Source organism: Aptenodytes patagonicus, unplaced genomic scaffold (genome assembly GCF_965638725.1).
Source record: "Aptenodytes patagonicus unplaced genomic scaffold, bAptPat1.pri.cur scaffold_67, whole genome shotgun sequence".
NCBI classification, from domain to species: Eukaryota; Metazoa; Chordata; class Aves; order Sphenisciformes; family Spheniscidae; genus Aptenodytes; species Aptenodytes patagonicus.
In genome coordinates, this window is record NW_027472016.1 from 150,784 (window position 1) to 169,683 (window position 18,900).

General features: G+C 53.2%; 1 protein-coding gene across 1 annotated transcript; it reads left to right on the forward strand.

The window, feature by feature from the left end:
* Window positions 1–390: 390 nt before the first annotated feature.
* LOC143173332 (olfactory receptor 14A16-like) lies at window positions 391–1,425 on the forward strand. The gene has a single exon (XM_076363542.1). The coding sequence runs from the start codon at window positions 445–447 to the stop codon at window positions 1,423–1,425; it is 981 nt and encodes a 326-aa protein (XP_076219657.1). The 5' UTR covers window positions 391–444.
* The last annotated feature ends 17,475 nt before the right edge of the window (window positions 1,426–18,900 follow it).

Sequence of the window (18,900 nt, forward strand, 5' to 3'; positions counted from 1 at the left end):
CTGACCCTGTGGGTCCCTGGACAGTGCCGTGTGTGGGGCTGAGGAGTAAGCTGTCTCTGCTCAGGTCACTACAGTTTTAGCACGTCCAGGAGTTTCCCTGGGGTTCTCCTGCTGGAAGATGCTGAGCAGCTCCTCTTCATTACAAGTGGATAACACGTGAGGTAAACAGTGAATTTCAGAAGCTGTCACTCCCTTTCCCAGGTGCCCGCTGCTGTAGAGCTGGGATGACTCCTTGGGAGCTCATGGGCAGAGCCCTGCTCCTAACGGCACATTTGGCTAGTAAAAGCAGAACACCAGCCAGGGAGATGTATGAAGGTCCTGAAAGGAAAGGGAGAGACAATATGTGTTTGGGGGGCAGGGAAGGGAAAGAGATTTTCGCAGAGCAGTCCTAACTTGTGAGTGCGATTTCCTCCTTTGGCAGTACCTCCTGAACAAAGGGATCAGATGTCCAACAGCAGCTCCATCACCGAGTTCCTCCTCCTGGCATTTGCAGACACAGGGGAGTTGCAGCTTTTACACTTCTGGCTCTTCCTGGGCATCTACCTGGCTGCATTCCTGGGCAATGGCCTCATCATCATAGCCATAGCCTGTGACCACCACCTCCACACCCCCATGTACTTCTTCTTCCTCAACCTCTCCTTCGTTGACCTGGGCTCCATCTCCACCACTCTCCCCAAAGCCATGGCCAATTCCCTCTGGGAGAATGGGGCCATTTCCTACCCAGGGTGTGTGGCCCAGCTCTTTTTCTTTTTCTTTTTTATATCAGCTGAGTATTTTCTTCTTACTGTCATGGCCTACGACCACTATGTTGTCATCTGCAAACCCCTGCACTATGGGACCCTCCTGCGCAGCAGAGCTTGTGTCCATGTGGCAGCAGCTGTCTGGGGCAGTGGGTTTCTCAATGCTGTGCTACAAACTGCCAATACATTTTCACTACCATTCTGCCGAGGCAATGCCCTGGACCAGTTCTTCTGTGAAATCCCCCAGATCCTCAAGCTCTCCTGCTCAGAGTCAGACTACCTCAGGGAGGTTGGGCTTCTCGTGCTTAGTGCCTGTTTAACTTTGGAGTGTTTTGTTTTCATTGTGCTGTCCTACGTGCAGATCTTCAGAGCCGTGCTGAGGATCCCCTCCGAGCTGGGACAGCATAAAGCCTTTTCCACGTGCCCCCCTCACCTGGCTGTCGTCTCCCTGTTTTTCAGCACTGCAGTGTCTGCCTACCTGAAGCCCCCCTCCATTGCTTCCCCATCCCTGGACCTGGTGGTGTCATTTCTGTACTCGGTGGTGCCTCCAGCAGTGAACTCCCTCATTTACAGCATGAGGAATCAGGAGCTCAAGGACGCCCTATGGAAACTGGCACAATGGACACTGTTTCACTGGCAATACCCTGCCTCCCCTTCTCTGCACATTTCCCAGAATTTATCTTAGGCCAGGAGTCTGCTGTTCTCCCTTGTGATCGTCCTACTTATACATAATTTTCTGGGTTTATACTGTTTCTCTTGAGGCTTGATCCTGTTGCATCTGACCCTTGCACAACACTGTGTCAAATGTGACCTGTCCAAATGCAGCTCTTCAAGAAAAAGGCATGTCCCAGGTGCAGTGCCTGAAGGCTGAGCTCTTTCTCCAAAGCTGCCGCCAAGAAAATGTCCAAGAAATTGGTCTTTTAAAGAGTCTTTTCCTGAGAGGCACGGCAGAGGTGGGAAATGGGGGGGTTCCGTCAGTACATAACAGTTCATCTCTGTCACTCCTTCCTCCCCATACTTCTCCCCTGCTCCAGCGTGGCTCCTCTCTACAGGATCCCCCTGTATTGGCAGTCAAGGCTGTGTCGTTCACTTCTTTCTGTCTGACTTTTCTCCTTTATACTCACAGAATCACAGAAATGTTGAAGTTGGAAGGGACCTCTGGACTTTCCCTTTCCCTTTGTGAACCCATCTTAAAGAAAAGTCCTGTTGAACTAATTTGATATCCTTCTATGATAAGGTCCCCTGCCCTGTGGATGAAGGGAAGGTGGTGGATGTACTTTTTCTGGATTTTCATAAGGCTTTTGATACTGTCCCTCACAGCATCCTTCTGGAGAAGTTGTCCAACTGTGGGATGAGCAGGTTCACGGTGCGCTGGGTGAAAAACCGGCTGGAGGGCAGGGCTCCAAGGGGCTACAGTGAATGGGGCTACATCTGGCTGGCGACCGGTCACCAGCGGTGTTCCTCGGGGCTCAATCCTAGGGCCAGTTCTGTTCAATATATTTGTCAATGATCCGGATGCAGGAGTTGAATGCACCATTAGCACGTTTGCTGATGATACCAATCTGGGAAGTGCTGTCGACTCTCTCAAGGGACGAGAGGTCTTGCAGAGGGGTCTAGATGCATTGGAATATTGGGCCCCATCGCAGCACAAGCTTGATCCCCTCCCGGTACAGACTTAGCCCCCTCCCAGTGCAAACTGGATCCATTTATCCCCTCCCAGTACAGACTGGGCCCTTTCCCAGTGCAAACTGGATCCATTTAACCTTTCCCAGTACAGATTGGGCCCCGTTCCATTACAAACTGGATCCCCTGGCCCCTTCCCAGTACAGGCTGGGCTCCATCCCACTCCAAACTCTGTTCCCTGATCCCCTCCCAGTATACACTGGCCACATTCTCAGTACAAGCTGGATCCCCCACCCCCAAAAAACAGAGTGGTCCCCATCCCAGTCAAAAGTGCATCCAGTGGTCCGTCCCAGTATAGACTGTTCCCCGTCCCAGTACAAACTGGGTCCCTTTAACCCCTCCCAGTAGACACTGGGCCCCATCCCACTCCAAACTGGATGCCCTGATCCCCTCCCAGTGCAAACAGGGCCCCGTCCCAGAAGAAACTGGATCCCCTGGCACCAACCCAGTACAGACCGGGCCCTCTCCCAGTACAATCTGGATCCCTTTACCCACTCCCAGTACAGTCTGGGACCTGTCTCAGTACAAACTGGATCCCCTGATTCCCTCCCAGTATAGACTGGGCCCCGTTCAAGTACAAACTGGATCTCCGGATTCCCTCCCAGTACAGACAGGGCCCCATCCCGGTACAAACTGCATCCCTTGAACTCCTCCCAGTACAGACTGGGATCCCTGCCAGTACAAACTGGATCCCTTTAACCTCTCACAGTACAGACTGGGCCCCGTCCCATTAGAAGCTGGATTCATTTAACCCCTCCCAGTACAGACTTGCCCCCTCCCAGAACAAACTGGGTCCCTTGAACCTCTCCCATTACACACTGGGCCCCGTCCCAGTACAGACTGCATCCACTGATCCCCACCCAGTACAGACTGGGCTCTGTCCCAGTAGAAATTCGATCCCCCGGCCCCCTCCCAGTACAGACTGAGCCCCGCTCAGGTACAAACTTGATCCCCTGGTGCCCTCCCAGAACAGACTGGGCCCCCTCTCAGAACAAACTGGATCTTCTGATCTCCTCCCACTACAAACTGGGCCCTCTCTCAGTACAAACTGTATGCCTTTAAACCCTCTCATTGCGGACTGAGCCCCTCCCATTAGAAACGGGATTACCTGGCCCTCTCACAGTACAGACTGGGCCCCGTCCCAGGACAGACTGGATCCACTGATCCCCACTCAGTACTGACTGGGCCCCTTCCCAGTACAAACTGGATCACCTGCCTCCCTCCCAGTACAGACTGGGCCCTGTCCCAGCATAAAATGGATCCCTTTTACCCCTCCAAGTAGAGAATGGGCCCCGTCCCAGCACAAACTGGATACCATTAACCACTCCTGGTGCAGACTGGGCCCCATCCCTTTACAGATTGTATTCCCCGATCCCCTCCCAATACAGAATGGTCCCCGTTCCCGTTCAAACTGGATTCCCTGATCTCCTCCCAGTACAGACTGGGACTCCTCCCAGTTCAAACAGGATCTCTTTTACCTCTCTCAGTACAGACTGGACCCCGTCCCAGTTTAAACTGGATCCCTTTAAGCCCTCCTAGAACGGACTTGGCCCCCTCTCCGTACAAACCGGATCTTCTGATCCCCTCCAGGAACAGACTGGCCATCATTCCAGTAAAAACTGGATCCTTGGGCCCCTCCCAGTACAGACTGGATTCCATCCCAGTACAGACCCCTAACTGCCCTTTTAGACCCCTAAGTTCCCCCAGGGCCCTAAGTGCCCCCCTGCACCCCTAAGTGCAACCTTGCAACCCCTAGGTGCTCCACAGACCCCTACATGTCCCCCTGGATCCCTAAGCACAACCTTGGGACCCCCTAAGTGTGTCCATCATCCAGACCCCTCCCTCCCCACCCTCTCCTCCCCCACGCCACGCCCCACGTGTCCTCTGGCCCCAGCTGCAGCCCCACTTCTGGACCTTCACCTTCCTGTGGGGCAGCCCCACCTCCCCCAGCACCTTCAGCCCTTAGCTGAGACCCCCCTTCACCTCATCCAGCCTTCCTTGGTGGGAAGCCTCTGCCCAAGTCTTCTCCAGAGCTTGGGTGGGCTCAAAGCTTGTCCTCCTCAGATGGTTCCAGGTGGCCTTTAGATCTTTAGAAGGTCTCAAGCTCAACCTTGGGTGTTGACTGAGAAGAAAACCACTCTGGTGGAGACATCCGGAGTCCTGAGATAGTTTCAAGGTCAAATCCAAGAGGAGAAGAGGAAGAAGAGAGGTTGAAGGTGCTGGAGAACATCTGGTCAAAGCCCACCTTAGAATGGAGACCACCCCTGGCGATACCCAACGTTCCTGGAGTGGCCCAAGCACCCCAAGAAAGTCTTTTGCTCTCCAGTGTCTTCTCCCCTGGCTGGCTGGCCTGGTGACCATGGTTGGGATCATGGTGGTCGCTCAGAACAACCCTGCCCTGGAGACTGTCCATCTTCTCACTGGCAAACTGGTAACAACGGCTGAGGAGAAGGCTGAGGTTCTCAAGGACTTTTTTGCCTCAGCCTTCACTGGCAACCTCTCTTCCCACACCTCTCCAGTGGCTGGACCTCAAGGCAGGAACTGAGGGAGCAAAGTCCCTCCCACTGTAGGAGAAGATCCTTCCTCTCTAAATTGGAGACATATGGATTTGACGGGTGGACTGTCCGGTGGGTGAGGAATTGGTTGGATGGTCACATCCAGAGAGTAGTGGTCAACAGCTCAATGTCCGGATGGAGATCAGTGATGAGTGGTGTCCCTCAGGGATCCGTATTGGGACCAGTACTGTTTAATATCTTCATCAATGCCATAGACAGTGGGATTGAGTGCATCCTCAGCAAGTTTGCAGATGCCACCAGGCTGAGTGGTGCGGTTGACACGCCCAAGGGACGGGGTGCTATTCAGAGGGACCCGGACAAGCTCGAGAAGTGGGCCCATGTGAACCTCATGAGGTTCCAGAAGGCCAAGTGCAAGGTCCTGCACCTGGGTCGGGGCAACCCCCGGTATCCATACAGGCTAGGGCATGAAGGGATAGAGAGCAGCCCTGTGGAGGACGACTTGGGGTACTGGTGGATGAAAAGCTGGACGTGAGCTGACAATGTGTGCTCACAGCCCAGAAGGCCAATCGTATCCTGGGCTGCATCCAACGAAGAGTGGCCAGTAGGTCGAGGGAGGTGATTCTGCCTCTCTACTCCACTCTGGTGAGACCCCACCTGGCGTACTGCGTCCAGCTCTGGAGTCCTCAGCACAGGAACGACATGGACCTGTTGGAGTGGGTCCAGAAGAGGGCCACAAAAATGATCAGAGGGATGGAACACCTGTCCTCTGAAGAAAGGCTGAGAGAGTTGGGGTTGTTCAGCCTGGAGAAGACAAGGTGTTGTGGTTTAACCTCAGTCGGCAACTGAGTACCACACAGCCGCTCGCTCGCTCCTCCCCCACCCCCCAGTGGGATAGGGAGAGAATTGGAAGAGTAGAAGTGAGAAAAACTCGTGGGTTGAGATAAAAACAGTTTAATAAGTGAAATAAAATAATAACAACACCAATAACTATTATTATTATTACAATAATAATAATAATAATAATAATAATAATAATAGTAGTACAGAAAGCAAGTGATGCACGGGGCAACTGCTCATCACCTGCCGACCGATGCCCAGCCAGTCCCCGAGCAGCGGCCCCCCCTGGCCAGCTTTCCCCAGTTTATGTACTGAGCATGACGTCACATGGTATGGAATGTCCCTTTGGCCAGTTTGGCTCATCCATGTAGATGTGGCGCTTAGGGACATGGTTTAGTGGGCATGGTGGTGTTGGGTTGACAGTTGGACTCGATGATCTTAGAGGTCTTTTCCAACCTTAATGATTCTATGATTCTATGATTCTATGAAAGGAAAATAGAGAAGAGCCCGTCAGTGGAGACCACCGGGCAGCGCTCTTGGAGCCTGCCCTGCCTGCCCTGCCTGCAGCGCAGTGCTGAGTGGTGCAGCAGGACGGGCAGGGAGCCAGCAGCTGGAACCGTGGCTCCTGCTCAGCAGCTCCAGCTCGGAGGCTCCTGAGAGCTGGCATGCCACTGTGACAGCCTGGCCTGGCCCTCACCCTGCCCTCCTCCAAGCTGTGCACAGCAGCAGAGGCTCCGTGTCCTCAGAGGACCACGTTCAGCGGCTGCTGCCCAGCAAGTGTCCTTCCTCGTCCAGGTGACGTCCTCCCTTGGGGTGTCTAACCTGCATGGCGATGATGTAAGTTTGCAGGACGTTGCCTGTCATGGTTTAACCTGTCGGCAACCAAGTACCACACAGCCACTCGCTCACTCCCCCCCCGTCCCACGGTGGGATGGGGGAGAGAATTGGAAGAGCACAAGTGAGAAAAACTCGTGGGTTGAGATAAAAACAGCTTAATAATTGAAATAAAATTATAATAATAACAACAACAACAACAACAATAATAAATACAGAAAGCAAGTGATGCACAGTGCAATTGCTCACCACCCGCTGACCGATGCCCAGCCAGTCCCCAAGCAACGGCCCCCCCGGCCAGCTTTCCCCAGTTCATGTACTGAGCATGACGTCACATGGCATGGAATGTCCCTTTGGCCAGTTTGGCTGTGCCCCCCTCCCAGCTTCTTGTGCACCTCCAGCCTTCTCAGTCGGTAGAGCATGGGAAGCTGAAAAGTCCTTGGCTAGTGTAAGCACTACCTAGCAACAACTAAAACATGGGTGCGTTATCAACATTGTTCTCATCCTACATCCAAAACACAGCACTGTACCAGCTACCAGGAAGGAAATTAACTCTGTCCCTGCCGAAACCAGGACACTGCCATTGATTAATGTTGCAATCATTTTCTCCAGTGCTTTGTTAACTCTTCAAGGTTGGGGAGGTTCGAAGTAAATACTTGGCATGGCATCTAATCCCAAGGAAGATCAATCAGAAACATCCTGGACAAACCGGGCATCCTGGCTTTTTCGTGGTTTAATCTCAGTCGGCAACTAAGCACTATGCAGCCGCTCGCTCACTCCCCCCCAGTGGGATGGGGGAGAGAATCGGAAGGGTAAAAGTGAGAAAAACTTGTGGGTTGAGATAAAGACTGTTTAATAGGTAAAGCAAAAGCCACGCATGCAAGCAAAGCAAAACAAGGAATTCATTCACTACATCCCATCGGCAGGCAGGTGTTCAGCCATCTCCAGGAAAGCAGGGCTCCATCACGCGTAACGGTTAGTTGGGAAGACAAACGCCATCACTCCAAACGTCCCCCCCTTTCCTTCTTCTTCCCCCAGCTTTATATACTGAGCATGACGTCACATGGTATGGAATATCCCTTTGGCCAGTTTGGGTCAGCTGTCCTGGCTGTGCCCCCTCCCAGCTTCTTGTGCACCTCCAGCCTTCTCAGTTGGTAAAGCATGGGAAGCTGAAAAGTCCTTGACTAGTGTGAACACTACCTAGCAACAACTAAAACATCGGTGTGTTATCAACATTGTTCTCACACTAAATCCAAAACACAGCACTGTACCAGCTACTAGGAAGGAAATTAACTCTATCCCTGCCGAAACCAGGACAGGCTTGTATAAATCAGGCTGTTAGGAGATATCTTGTTTTATCAACAAAACCACAGGAATTTGGCTGCAACAGCTGAAGCGTGAAACTAAAGGTGAAGGAGAGTTAATTCCAACAAGGGGAGATCACGACCACTGACTCACGGTCCACCGACTCAAGAAACCTTCCGACCCAAAAGAAGAGAAAGACTGAGCATGCGGACTAATTAGCATAAGAGGCGAGAGAATCGTTTGACCAGTCGGAGATAGAATATAAATAGTGTGAAGTTTTGTTAATCAGGGAGCTAGTCTTTTGTGGGCTACCACCTAGCTCCCTCCTTTGCGCCAACTAGACTAAGAGAAATGGAAATACCTCGCCTCGGTGTGTAAATTTGTGTTGCGCACTGGGTGATGAGCCAGTGTGAGGACGACAGAACATCTCTCCAGCCTGCCCAGGTGACTCGGGATGGCAGCACGGCCCCCTGGCCTAAGCGCCACTCCTCCCAGTCTGGTGTCATCAGCCAACTTGCTGAGGGTTCACTCTGCCCCATCATCCAGGCCATTAATTAAGGAAGATGTTAAACAGGATCGGACCCAGTACTGACCCCTGGGCGACACCGCTAGTTACTTGCCTCGCGCTAGACTTGGTGCCACTGAGCAGCACCCTCCGGGCCCGGCCGTTCAGCCCGTTTCAGTCCCGCTCGCTGTCGGCTCATCCAGCCCATTTCTGTTCGAGTGACTTGAACTCCGTATTTAAAAAGAAGAGATTGCAAGATGGGCATACGCAAGCACACAGCTTTCAAAATCCCGAGACATAAACCTCCCACACTGGGTATTTCCCAACACCTACAGAGAAGAATGAATGATATACGCAAGACCAACAAGTGTTTTTAATTCTGGCTTTGGCTTTTCTGCCTGTTGGTACCAAATGTGTGTTGTTTTTGCAAGGCGATCCCAACAGCTGAACAGGGATGAAAGCTCTTCCTCGAGGGGCCTGTGGGCAGACGGGCTAGCCGGCAGAGCTGTCCAAGTCTCTGGAAGGTCCCTCTGAGCTCTTCCTGGCCAGAGGCAGTACTGGGAGGAGGGACAGGGTGCGCTGCTGGTGCCCTTTGTGCAGCTTGGTCCCTGCTGGGGGCAGTTTTGGTGCTTCCTGGATTCTTCGTCCTCCTCCTCTCCGGCACTGCAGGAGTCAGATGCTGTGCCCCTCCCCCATCCAGGGTCACAATCTGCCCCCATCACCACCGCAGCGCCCTGAGTATTTGTCCGACGTGCATCTCTGGGGCGCCGAAACCCTCCTCCTCCTCCTCCCTGCTGAGGGGTCATAGTCTGTGGTGTCCACAAACCGGCTGCAGAAATCATGGCCCCGTCGCGGGGATCTGCTCCGCTCTCTCTGCCTCGGCAGAGTTTGCTCCTGAGCAGCCCTGCGTGTGGGAGCCCACTTGGAGCTGCCGTTGGAGGGCCCTGGACCTCCGTCATCCCTTGAGGCTCCGTCACGGCGTGGAGGACTTGCTCTCCACCTCCTCCTCCTCCTTGCTGAGCGGTGGCAGTCTGTGACCTCCACAAAGCGGCTGCGGAGATCGTAGCCCTGCCGCAGGGATCTGCTCCGCTCTCTCTGCATTGGCAGGGTTGGCTCCCGAGCAGCACTGGGCGTGGGAGCCAACTGGGAGCTGCCGTTGGAGGGCCCTGGAGCTCCGTCATCCCTTGGGGCTCCGTCACGACGTGGAGGACTTGCTCTCCACCTCCTCCTCCTCCTTGCTGAGCGGTGGTAGTCCGTGATCTCCACAAAGCGGCTGCGGAGATCGTAGCCCTGCCGCAGGGATCTGCTCCGCTCTCTCTGCATTGGCAGGGTTGGCTCCCGAGCAGCACTGGGTGTGGGAGCCGACTGGGAGCTGCCGTTGGAGGGCCCTGGAGCTGCGTCATCCCTGGGAGCGCTGTCACAACTTGGAGGACCAGTTCTCCTCCTCCCTGCTGCGTGGTCATAGTCCGTGGCGTCCACGAACCAGCTGCGGAGATCATTGCGCCACTGCGGGGATCTGCTCCGGGCCCTCTCCCTGGCACCGTTCCTCTGGCAGCGGGAAGAAGGGCTGAGTCCATGCTCGTCTTTATTGCTGTCTTCTCGCATGGTGTGCAGCACATGGTCAAATGGTTGACAGCAGACCCGGCACGCAGCTTTCCTTCTGGACACCAGCCTCATACAGCCGCAGAAGAAGCGGTGCAAGCAGAAGCCAATGTAGGAGGCGATGTTGAGCCTGCCTGGCCAGGTGGGGCACGGCCAGCCTGCAGATGCCTCCCGTGCACCTGCCCGGGTTAGCTGGCTGGTGCTGGCTGTTGCGGAGGAGGCGCTGTCCTCTGGAGAGCCCTCCATGCCCACTGCCATGTCCTGCAAAGAGAGAGTGAAAAGGTCCTGCCCTTTGCTCCTGAAAGGACCAGAAAAGTGGGGAACCCCCAGGAGCTGTGTGAGGGGACAGCTAAGGGCCTCCCAAAGGCTCTCCCAGAGGGCTGCAAAGGCAGAAGGGCCAAAGGCAGACAAACGGGGTGGATCTAGGCGGGATGCTTTGAGAGGGAGCCGCGTTGTGGCTGTGAAGAAAGCTGCAGCGTGGGAGGGAAAAGAGAGTAATGCCAAGATCCCAGAAAGAAATCCACTGTCCACATCTGGTGCCCTGACCCACCTCCCCAGAGTTACCTTAGTCCTGCGAGGCAGGCCCTGTGGTCCCACAGAACCCGCCTGCTCGCTGTCAGCCCCCCACTGACTGAGGAAGGAACGGGCATATGATGGTGCCGGTGAGGAAGAAGCCCTTTCTCCTGTTTTCAAATCAGAGCGCCTGGAGAAAAAAAGAGTGGTCTCCGTTTAAGGCTGTTCTTGCAGCCTCCCCTGGCGTTCAGTCATCTTCTTGGAGCGGTTTCTATGGCAGAGAGAAGACGCTACCAAGACTACCAATGGGAAATTCGACTGGGGTCTTCCCACCAGGTCTACCCCTGTCAGAGCAAGTCCTCGTCTTTACACCCCCTACGGCCTCCATTTCATAGAATCGTAGAATCATAAAACGGCTTGGGTCCGAAGGGACCTTAAAGATCATCTAGTTCCAACTCCTCTGCCATGGGCAGGGATACCTTCCACTAGATCAGGTTGCTCAAAGCCCCATCCAACCCGGCCTTGACCACTTCCAGGGAGGGGGCATCCACAACTTCTCTGGGCAACCTCTTCCAGTGTCTCACCACCCTCACCGTAAACAATTTCTTCCTAATATCTAATCTACATCTTCCCTCTTTCAGTTCAAAACCGTTACCCCTCGTCCTATCACTACACTCCCTGATAAATAGTCCCTCCCCATCTTTCCTGTCGGAATTGCCTCTAAGTATTCTTCTCTACATTAGCCAGCTTCAGAGAGCAGGCAAGTAGCAGTTCACAGCAGGGCAGGAGCCTAAAGCCCAGCTAGGAGAGAGAAAGACTGACGGGGGGTAGTTCACATTTGACAGCACCGAATAATGCAGGTAGTAACTGTCTCCTGTGACAGAAAGAGAAACACTCCGGAGGATGAGAAGAAGAACAGCAAAGCCGGGAAAAGGAAACGTATTCTGAACACATTTTAAATCTTGTTATTACCTGACATAAAACAGCAAATAGGCTTGCTGCCTGAGAACTGTATCGATGCCACGACCATCCACAGACGAATCGTTCATCTCGTACCACAGTCCATTGCTGGCCTGTAAAAAAGGGCAACGATATCTGGAGATGAACTGCATGGTTTCTCAACGATAACCCAGGCAGAAAGCAACAGAACCAAGAGTACGCTAAAACAAATCCAATGCAGCTGGTAAGGAGACCTTCTCCCCCAAAGCCTTGGCTGCCAGTAACACTGCTGTGAAAGCGTGTCTTCCCCAGCACACGTTTTTCCCCTGCTAGGAAGGAAGTTGCTCTTTACCTTTGTGTAGCAGAAATAGTGTCCTGCATCACAGCTGCCACCGCTATGCACCAGGACAGCATACAAGGCGTAGAGGAGCGGTTCTCCAGCTGCCTGAGATGTGTATGGCCGAAGATCCAAGTACTCGGGATACTCCACCACCTACGGAGAGACCAAGAGGGCTCAGAAATCATCCTGAAATACTACATGAAATAGCCTTCAACATGTAATGGTTTGGGTGGCAGGAAACTGTTCCCGACCAAAGCAGCTCTGTCGGAGCGGAGTACATGCTTGTCTTCCCACGGGACCTCTCCTCTCCCCTCCCCAGAAGGGAACACGAAAAACTCAACCTGAACAGCTTGTGAAAGAGCGTACTGCTTTGGGAAATCTCCTGCTCCGGGAAGAGAAAGTTGCGCTCCACTGGCGTACACACCTTGCTGATCTTCCTGCCGGTGAACTCTTCAAACCTTTTCAGACACACCGTGAGAACCTTGGGCACACGGTGGATTGTAAACCTCTTGGAGGCGGCAACCATCTTGTCACACCTTGAAACCAAGCACAGAGCCAAGTGCTGAAATGCACCCTTTTTCCCACCCAGAAAGCCAGACAAGCTTTCATGTCTCGCACATCCTTACCCTATTTTAAGGCTCTTCAGTTGCATAAGGACATATTAAACAAAACAGCTGCGTGTCATGATCGTGCGTTGAACATACGTGAAAAGATGACTTATGCTCGATGACATGCAGCACCTTCACGCAGGATCTAATATTAATATGTCGATGGCAATCATCTTACTTGCTACATTTAAAGCAGTTTTCGCCGTCCAGCTGCTCGGGTTTCACAAAGTCCTCCAGAGCTGCGGTGACAGATGAGGCTGCCTGGAGGAGTGAGAAAGGAGAGCAGTGAGCTCGGGGAAACGCCCTCGCGCAAACACTTCCTAGGAGCTGACAAGGCAGCCCAGGTACCTGAGGCTGAGGAGACCCACTGTGAACCCGCCAGCAGTGTCCAGAAGGAGGCAGAAAGCGGGTATTATGCTGAACATTTCCCTCCTTTCCCAGGGATTCCTGGGGCACTCAAGAGCTACCTCCCTGTGGCACCGCACAGTTCAGCTACCGATGGTGTGCAGGGTCATCAATAATGAAACCAATACAACCCATCAGCCTGGGAGCCAGACGGGTGTTGAGGCAGGGCAGAGGGAAGAAGGATGAGAGTACGTCAAGGGTGCGGAGAGGATAATGCGTGCTTGTCCAGCTTAAAGCCAGCACCTACAGGGGGACCGCTGCCACGGCCTCCCCAGAAGGACACAGTCCGTTCCACCTCCCACCCGCCACTCAGCTCTCTTTTGTTCATAGCCTGTGTTTTTCCGCCCCCTGTGTTTATTCTGGGAAGCTACAGGGGCCTTGGGACGTCTTGAATCACAGCTACAAACCCTCTTACTTTTATATCCAAAGGGACATCCAGGAAGGCCTCGTAGGAATCGGAAACCGCTTTGCAGCTCAAGCATGTGACTGGAAGGCAAATGGAAATGCTCAGCGATAAGGGAAGTGGACTGGCTGTGCCGGTTTACGTCCTCCATACCTACTACGCCAGTCACACGACCAGCTGTTTATCACAGGCAGACAGAAGGGCACAGACAATTCCAAGGAGAGCAATAGTCATGGGAAAGTACCTCTGGATCTCAGAAAGCCCCCAAATATTTGATGGACGATGGTAGTTGCTTGAGAAGAGATGTCCCAGCTGGAAACAAATGGTAGTTGGAGCTCAGAAGTAGGGCAGAGAGTTATCTCCCCCAAGAGTTTTGCTTTGTCTGAAAACCCTGGGTGTAGGGTTTCCTTGATGGGAGTACATCAAGGAGTCCACAGGGCTCAGGAACATTGAAAAGGTAATTTGCTCGTGCTTACTTGCTGCTTCCACTCAGACAAGCTCTCTGCATGGCATCGACAGTATAGCGTAAGAACTCATGGGCGTCTTCCTGCATGCCATGCCGGAAATGTTCTCCTATTCCTAAGAAAGAAGAGGTTAATAGCTCTCCCCTCCAAGAAGGGAAGAAAACCTGTGAAAGCACCTGAAATGACTTACGTGTGAGGACACGGACGACAGGCCAAGGCTGGATGGCACTGGCTGAGAAATGCAGGACCTTGTTAACGTGCGCCTCCATTACGCACATCATGCAGAAGCCTTGCTGACGACCTAAAGAGGGAGGGAGGGAGGGAGGGAGGGAAGGAAGCCTCTCAGGTGAGCAAAATATCCCTAGCCATGGGAAACCTTGTGGAGGTCTTGACGTTATAAGAACAGTCTCCACTCCTCTTCTCCCAAGGTGCCAGCATCCCAACAAGCCCGGGACATTTTAGTGCATAGAAAACTTTCTTCAGAGAGATGCTAAACTGACAGAAGTTTTCTGTGCAACGAGCAAAGAGAGTTGAACTTGCGGGAGTAGGGACCGAGACCCGGGGCTAGAAAGAGGTGCCTTTCTGAAGATGAGCACACCTAGACACGACAAGCGTCTCCTAGGCTTGAGTGTTCAAAGAACACCAACTCGGGGGGGGTTGGAAAGAAGGGCTGCTTTTCTCCTTAAATCAAATTCCAGATGCTGGGAATCCTTGGGATCAGTGCCCAGCTGATGTGCAAGGAGACGTTCCTAAAAGGACTCACAGGACCGGCTGTGCTCCCGAGAGAGCAGGTAGTTGGCCAGAGGGGGTGTGTACGTCAGGCACTGCAGGACGGAGTTGAGGAAGCACGTATTGCCCAGGTTGTGGAGTCCCGCTCCAGGTCTCTGTCTTTGCTGCCAGGCCATGCAAATCTTCTCCGGGGGAAAGAGGATCCTTTGTGGCGGAGCCATTCCCTCGGCAAGGACTGCAGGGAAATGACATTTGAAAAGAGAGGAGACGATATTGTTGCACGAAAGCGTATTTAAAAGTCAAGTTGTCTACAGGAGCGCGCAGAAGAACCAGCTCCAACCTCCAACACAGAACCATTGGAGGAAGCCTATCACTGCCGTTGACAATTACTGGTCAAGAAGCGGTTTTGGAAAATACTCTGTTCCCCCGCTGCCTTTGCCGAAAGGCCAATGAACCCACGCTGATTTCTGTGCCTTGGGCTACCTTCCTTTCCCCCTAGAGTCATGAATTGGATTATCAGGTCAAGCCTTCCCTTTTCCTGACTGTAACCTGGTGAAAACAAGCAAGTACCTAGCACAGAAAGTAACCCTACTGATGTCAGAACTTTCTACGAGCAACGTCATCTTTCAAAGTCTTGTACATAGTGGCAGAGGAGTGATAAAATGCGTTTTCCTGTGTCTAATCGAAAACACCTGGGTAAGTCTGGCTGCTACCAGGAAACGCCCCAGAATTCACTCGAGGCTGCCAGCACATCAACGTTCAGGGATGGAGCACCAGCCACGTCCGTTGCCTTTGGGGATTCACAAAGTCCAAGCCTGCTGGTGAAGTCGTTACTCACAGGAGTCGTTCCCCATTGCGGCCATCGCTCCTCTCACGAACAGAGGGGACAGCTTTGGATGACAAAGGATGTCAGGACGCACTCCAGAAAGAGATCAGTGCCAATCCCGTCACCTGATGGCAAAGAAATAACTGTAGCTCAACAAAAGGATTAAAAAAAACCCCCAAACACAACCCACAGAACAGCATCCACCATCAAAAGTGTTTCAGTGGTACTGAAACTGGAGCGGAAGTGCTGCAGAGCTGCAGGCTGATGGGCCTAGTGTCCCTGTCACAGGACTCCGATTGACCAAGGCCCTTTTGAAAGACTGCATTGCGTGTCACCTTCTCCGAAGAGGACCTGCTGCTGATCTGTGGCTAGCGTTAGCGGCAGAGCCCTCTGGCTCTCCAGCTCACGTCTTCCCACCTTGTATGCAGGGGTGACCAGCTTTCGGCCGCTACTTTAACGGCTGCCTTTGCTGTGCTCCTTTTCTGTCTCCCTTCCTACCACGTCAGTCAGGGTGGGCTTCTTGGCATTCTAGGCTGAGCCCAAGGCCTCAGACTGCACTACCACCCCCGCTACTTACCTATCCTAGCATACGGTAAAGAAATAAGAATTAGCAAATAGGAACTCTACCCACAGCACATATCTGGCCAGCCTACAGAGGTGTAAATAGCTCAGCCTAGAGCTCTAGAAGGTATAGACCAGCCTATACTTTTATCCCAGTCTACCTACTCTACGATCTGTCCCAAAAGTCAACTCAGAATTACCTTTGAAAGAGGATGGAAGGTGAGGAGAAGTGGGCAGTAAATGAGGAATGCTTGGAAAAAAGTAGGCACGCAAGTAGCAAGGGAAGGAGCCGAGTTATCCCGAAGGCCGGCTCAGCCCAACTACCTTTCGCTGGCCCGCTTTTCGGGATCCCAAGCCCTGGCCAGGTGAGGTCACAAGCGCCGGGCGGGTGCCACTTCACTGCCCCTTTGTGACACGGGCCTGCACGGGGATGTGTCCCCTTGAGGCCACACGGCTGCCACGGCCCGGGCACCTCCCAGACCCCAGCAGCTGGCAAAGGGCTCTTTGTCCGCTGGCAGAGCTCCCACTTCTTCCCGGAGCCGCACCAGCCAGATGAATAAAACCTGCCCAGGGCTGTAAGCGTGCCTGTTCACAGCTTTGGCTGGCACATTTGGGTTGCTGAGGGTTGCTTTTCCACTTTTTCCAGGTCCAGGACTGCGTCCATGAGACTCGTGTAGCAAAGCACCTGGTCTCCTACAGGTTCATATTCCATACCCCATGGTGTCACGCTCAGCAATAAAAGCTGGGGGAAGAAGGAAAAGAAAGGGGAGACGTTCGGAGTGATGGCGTTTTGTCTTCCCAAGTCACCGTTAGGCGTGATGGAGCCCTGCTTTCCTGGAGATGGCTGAACACCTGCCTGCCAATGGGAAGTGGTGAATGAATTCCCTATTTTGCTTGGCTTGCGTGCGCGGCTTTTGCTTTAATTATTAAACCGTCTTTATCTCAACCCATGCGTTTCCTCACTTTTACCCTCCTGATTCTCTCCCCTATCCCATCGGTGCGGGGGGGAGTGAGTGAGCGTCTGTGTGGTGCTGAGCTGCCTCCTGGGGTTAAACCACGACACGGGGTCAGGGCTCAGGAGCTGGCAGCGCCCCATGCTACCCAGGGAAGCAGAGGATCCTGGCAGCTGGATGTCGAGCAGGGTGTGCCTTCGCTGCCCGCTCCTCACTCACACACTTCAGCTACAGCTCTTGTGCTTGGGCAGCGTGACGTTCATTGCCCTTCACAAAATGCCACAGCAGGCGGGCTTGGTCAGGTGAACGTGGCTGAAGAATGCCTGAGCCCCGAGGGGCTCCTTTTATGGAAGGCATCTTATCCATCAGGTGACCTGGCCAGAGTTTTTTCTTATTTCACTTTTTACTATTATTCCTATGAAGGTGCCTGGTGGAAAAAAAAAAAAAAAAAAAAAAAAGAAAAAAAAAAAAAGAAAGATTAAAAAAAATATATGTATTTCGTTGCTATTATTAGTAAAGGCAACGAGGAGCCTGACCAGAACCAGGTGCCAGGGCTTCCAGGCTCTAGGAAGCTATGTCAGGCCTGTGCAGACTGTGTCTGTCCTCATTAGACATTATGGACATCGGAAACGCCAACTTAGGAAGCTGTCTTCAGACTTGATACGTTGCCCATCACTGTGGCATCTGACAATGCTTTAACTGAGAGAAACAAAAACGGAAATGCTCTAACTTTGCCATCGTTTTCCACTCCAAAAGCTGTTGCAGCGATCCAAACTTGATGCTTTGGGATCGTCTCTCTTCTACAAGGATCAATACTCTCTAGGTGGATTTCAAACACGCGTTGGGTCACCTGAGGAGGGTCTTCCTGGCCAAGAAGTTTTGTCACCTCTGTAGCTCTCTGCAAGTTCAGAGCACAGAAGGAGACCCAAGTAGTCTGTGATGCTCGTGCCAGGCACCGCAAACTGTTCCCTGGCACCGCTGGAAACCAACGACTTTGCTAAACACAGGAGTGACTGTGCAGCCGAGGAGAGGATCTGCCTCTTGGCCGTCACTGCCTGCTCCTTTGCAGCACCCTAACGTTTCACTCCAGCACCTCAGCACCGCCTCCGATGCCGTGGGGACCGAGCACAGAGGAGCGATCCACAACAGGGCAGCAGGAGGGGGCTGCTCTGCAGCCCTCTTTCAGCCCGCTTTGAAGCCCTCCTGCTTAAACTCTCAAGGATGTTTACACAAAAGCGTCTTTGAAAACCAAAAACTACGTAAAAAGAAAGCCACCTGAGGTGACTTACACTCTGCCCCATCATCCAGGCCATTAATTAAGGAAGATGTTAAACAGGATCGGACCCAGTACTGACCCCTGGGCGACACCGCTAGTTACTTGCCTCGCGCTAGACTTGGTGCCACTGAGCAGCACCCTCCGGGCCCGGCCGTTCAGCCCGTTTCAGTCCCGCTCGCTGTCGGCTCATCCAGCCCATTTCTGTTCGAGTGACTTGAACTCCGTATTTAAAAAGAAGAGATTGCAAGATGGGCATACGCAAGCACACAGCTTTCAAAATCCCGAGACATAAACCTCCCACACTGGGTATTTCCCAACACCTACAGAGAAGAATGAATGATATACGCAAGACCAACAAGTGTTTTTAATTCTGGCTTTGGCTTTTCTGCCTGTTGGTACCAAATGTGTGTTGTTTTTGCAAGGCGATCCCAACAGCTGAACAGGGATGAAAGCTCTTCCTCGAGGGGCCTGTGGGCAGACGGGCTAGCCGGCAGAGCTGTCCAAGTCTCTGGAAGGTCCCTCTGAGCTCTTCCTGGCCAGAGGCAGTACTGGGAGGAGGGACAGGGTGCGCTGCTGGTGCCCTTTGTGCAGCTTGGTCCCTGCTGGGGGCAGTTTTGGTGCTTCCTGGATTCTTCGTCCTCCTCCTCTCCGGCACTGCAGGAGTCAGATGCTGTGCCCCTCCCCCATCCAGGGTCACAATCTGCCCCCATCACCACCGCAGCGCCCTGAGTATTTGTCCAACGTGCATCTCTGGGGCGCCGAAACCCTCCTCCTCCTCCTCCCTGCTGAGGGGTCATAGTCTGTGGTGTCCACAAACCGGCTGCAGAAATCATGGCCCCGTCGCGGGGATCTGCTCCGCTC

Coding starts and splice junctions, on each gene's coding strand:
- LOC143173332 (XM_076363542.1), top strand. CDS start 445: ATGTCCAACAGCAGCTCCATCACCGAGTTCCTCCTCCTGGCATTTGCA.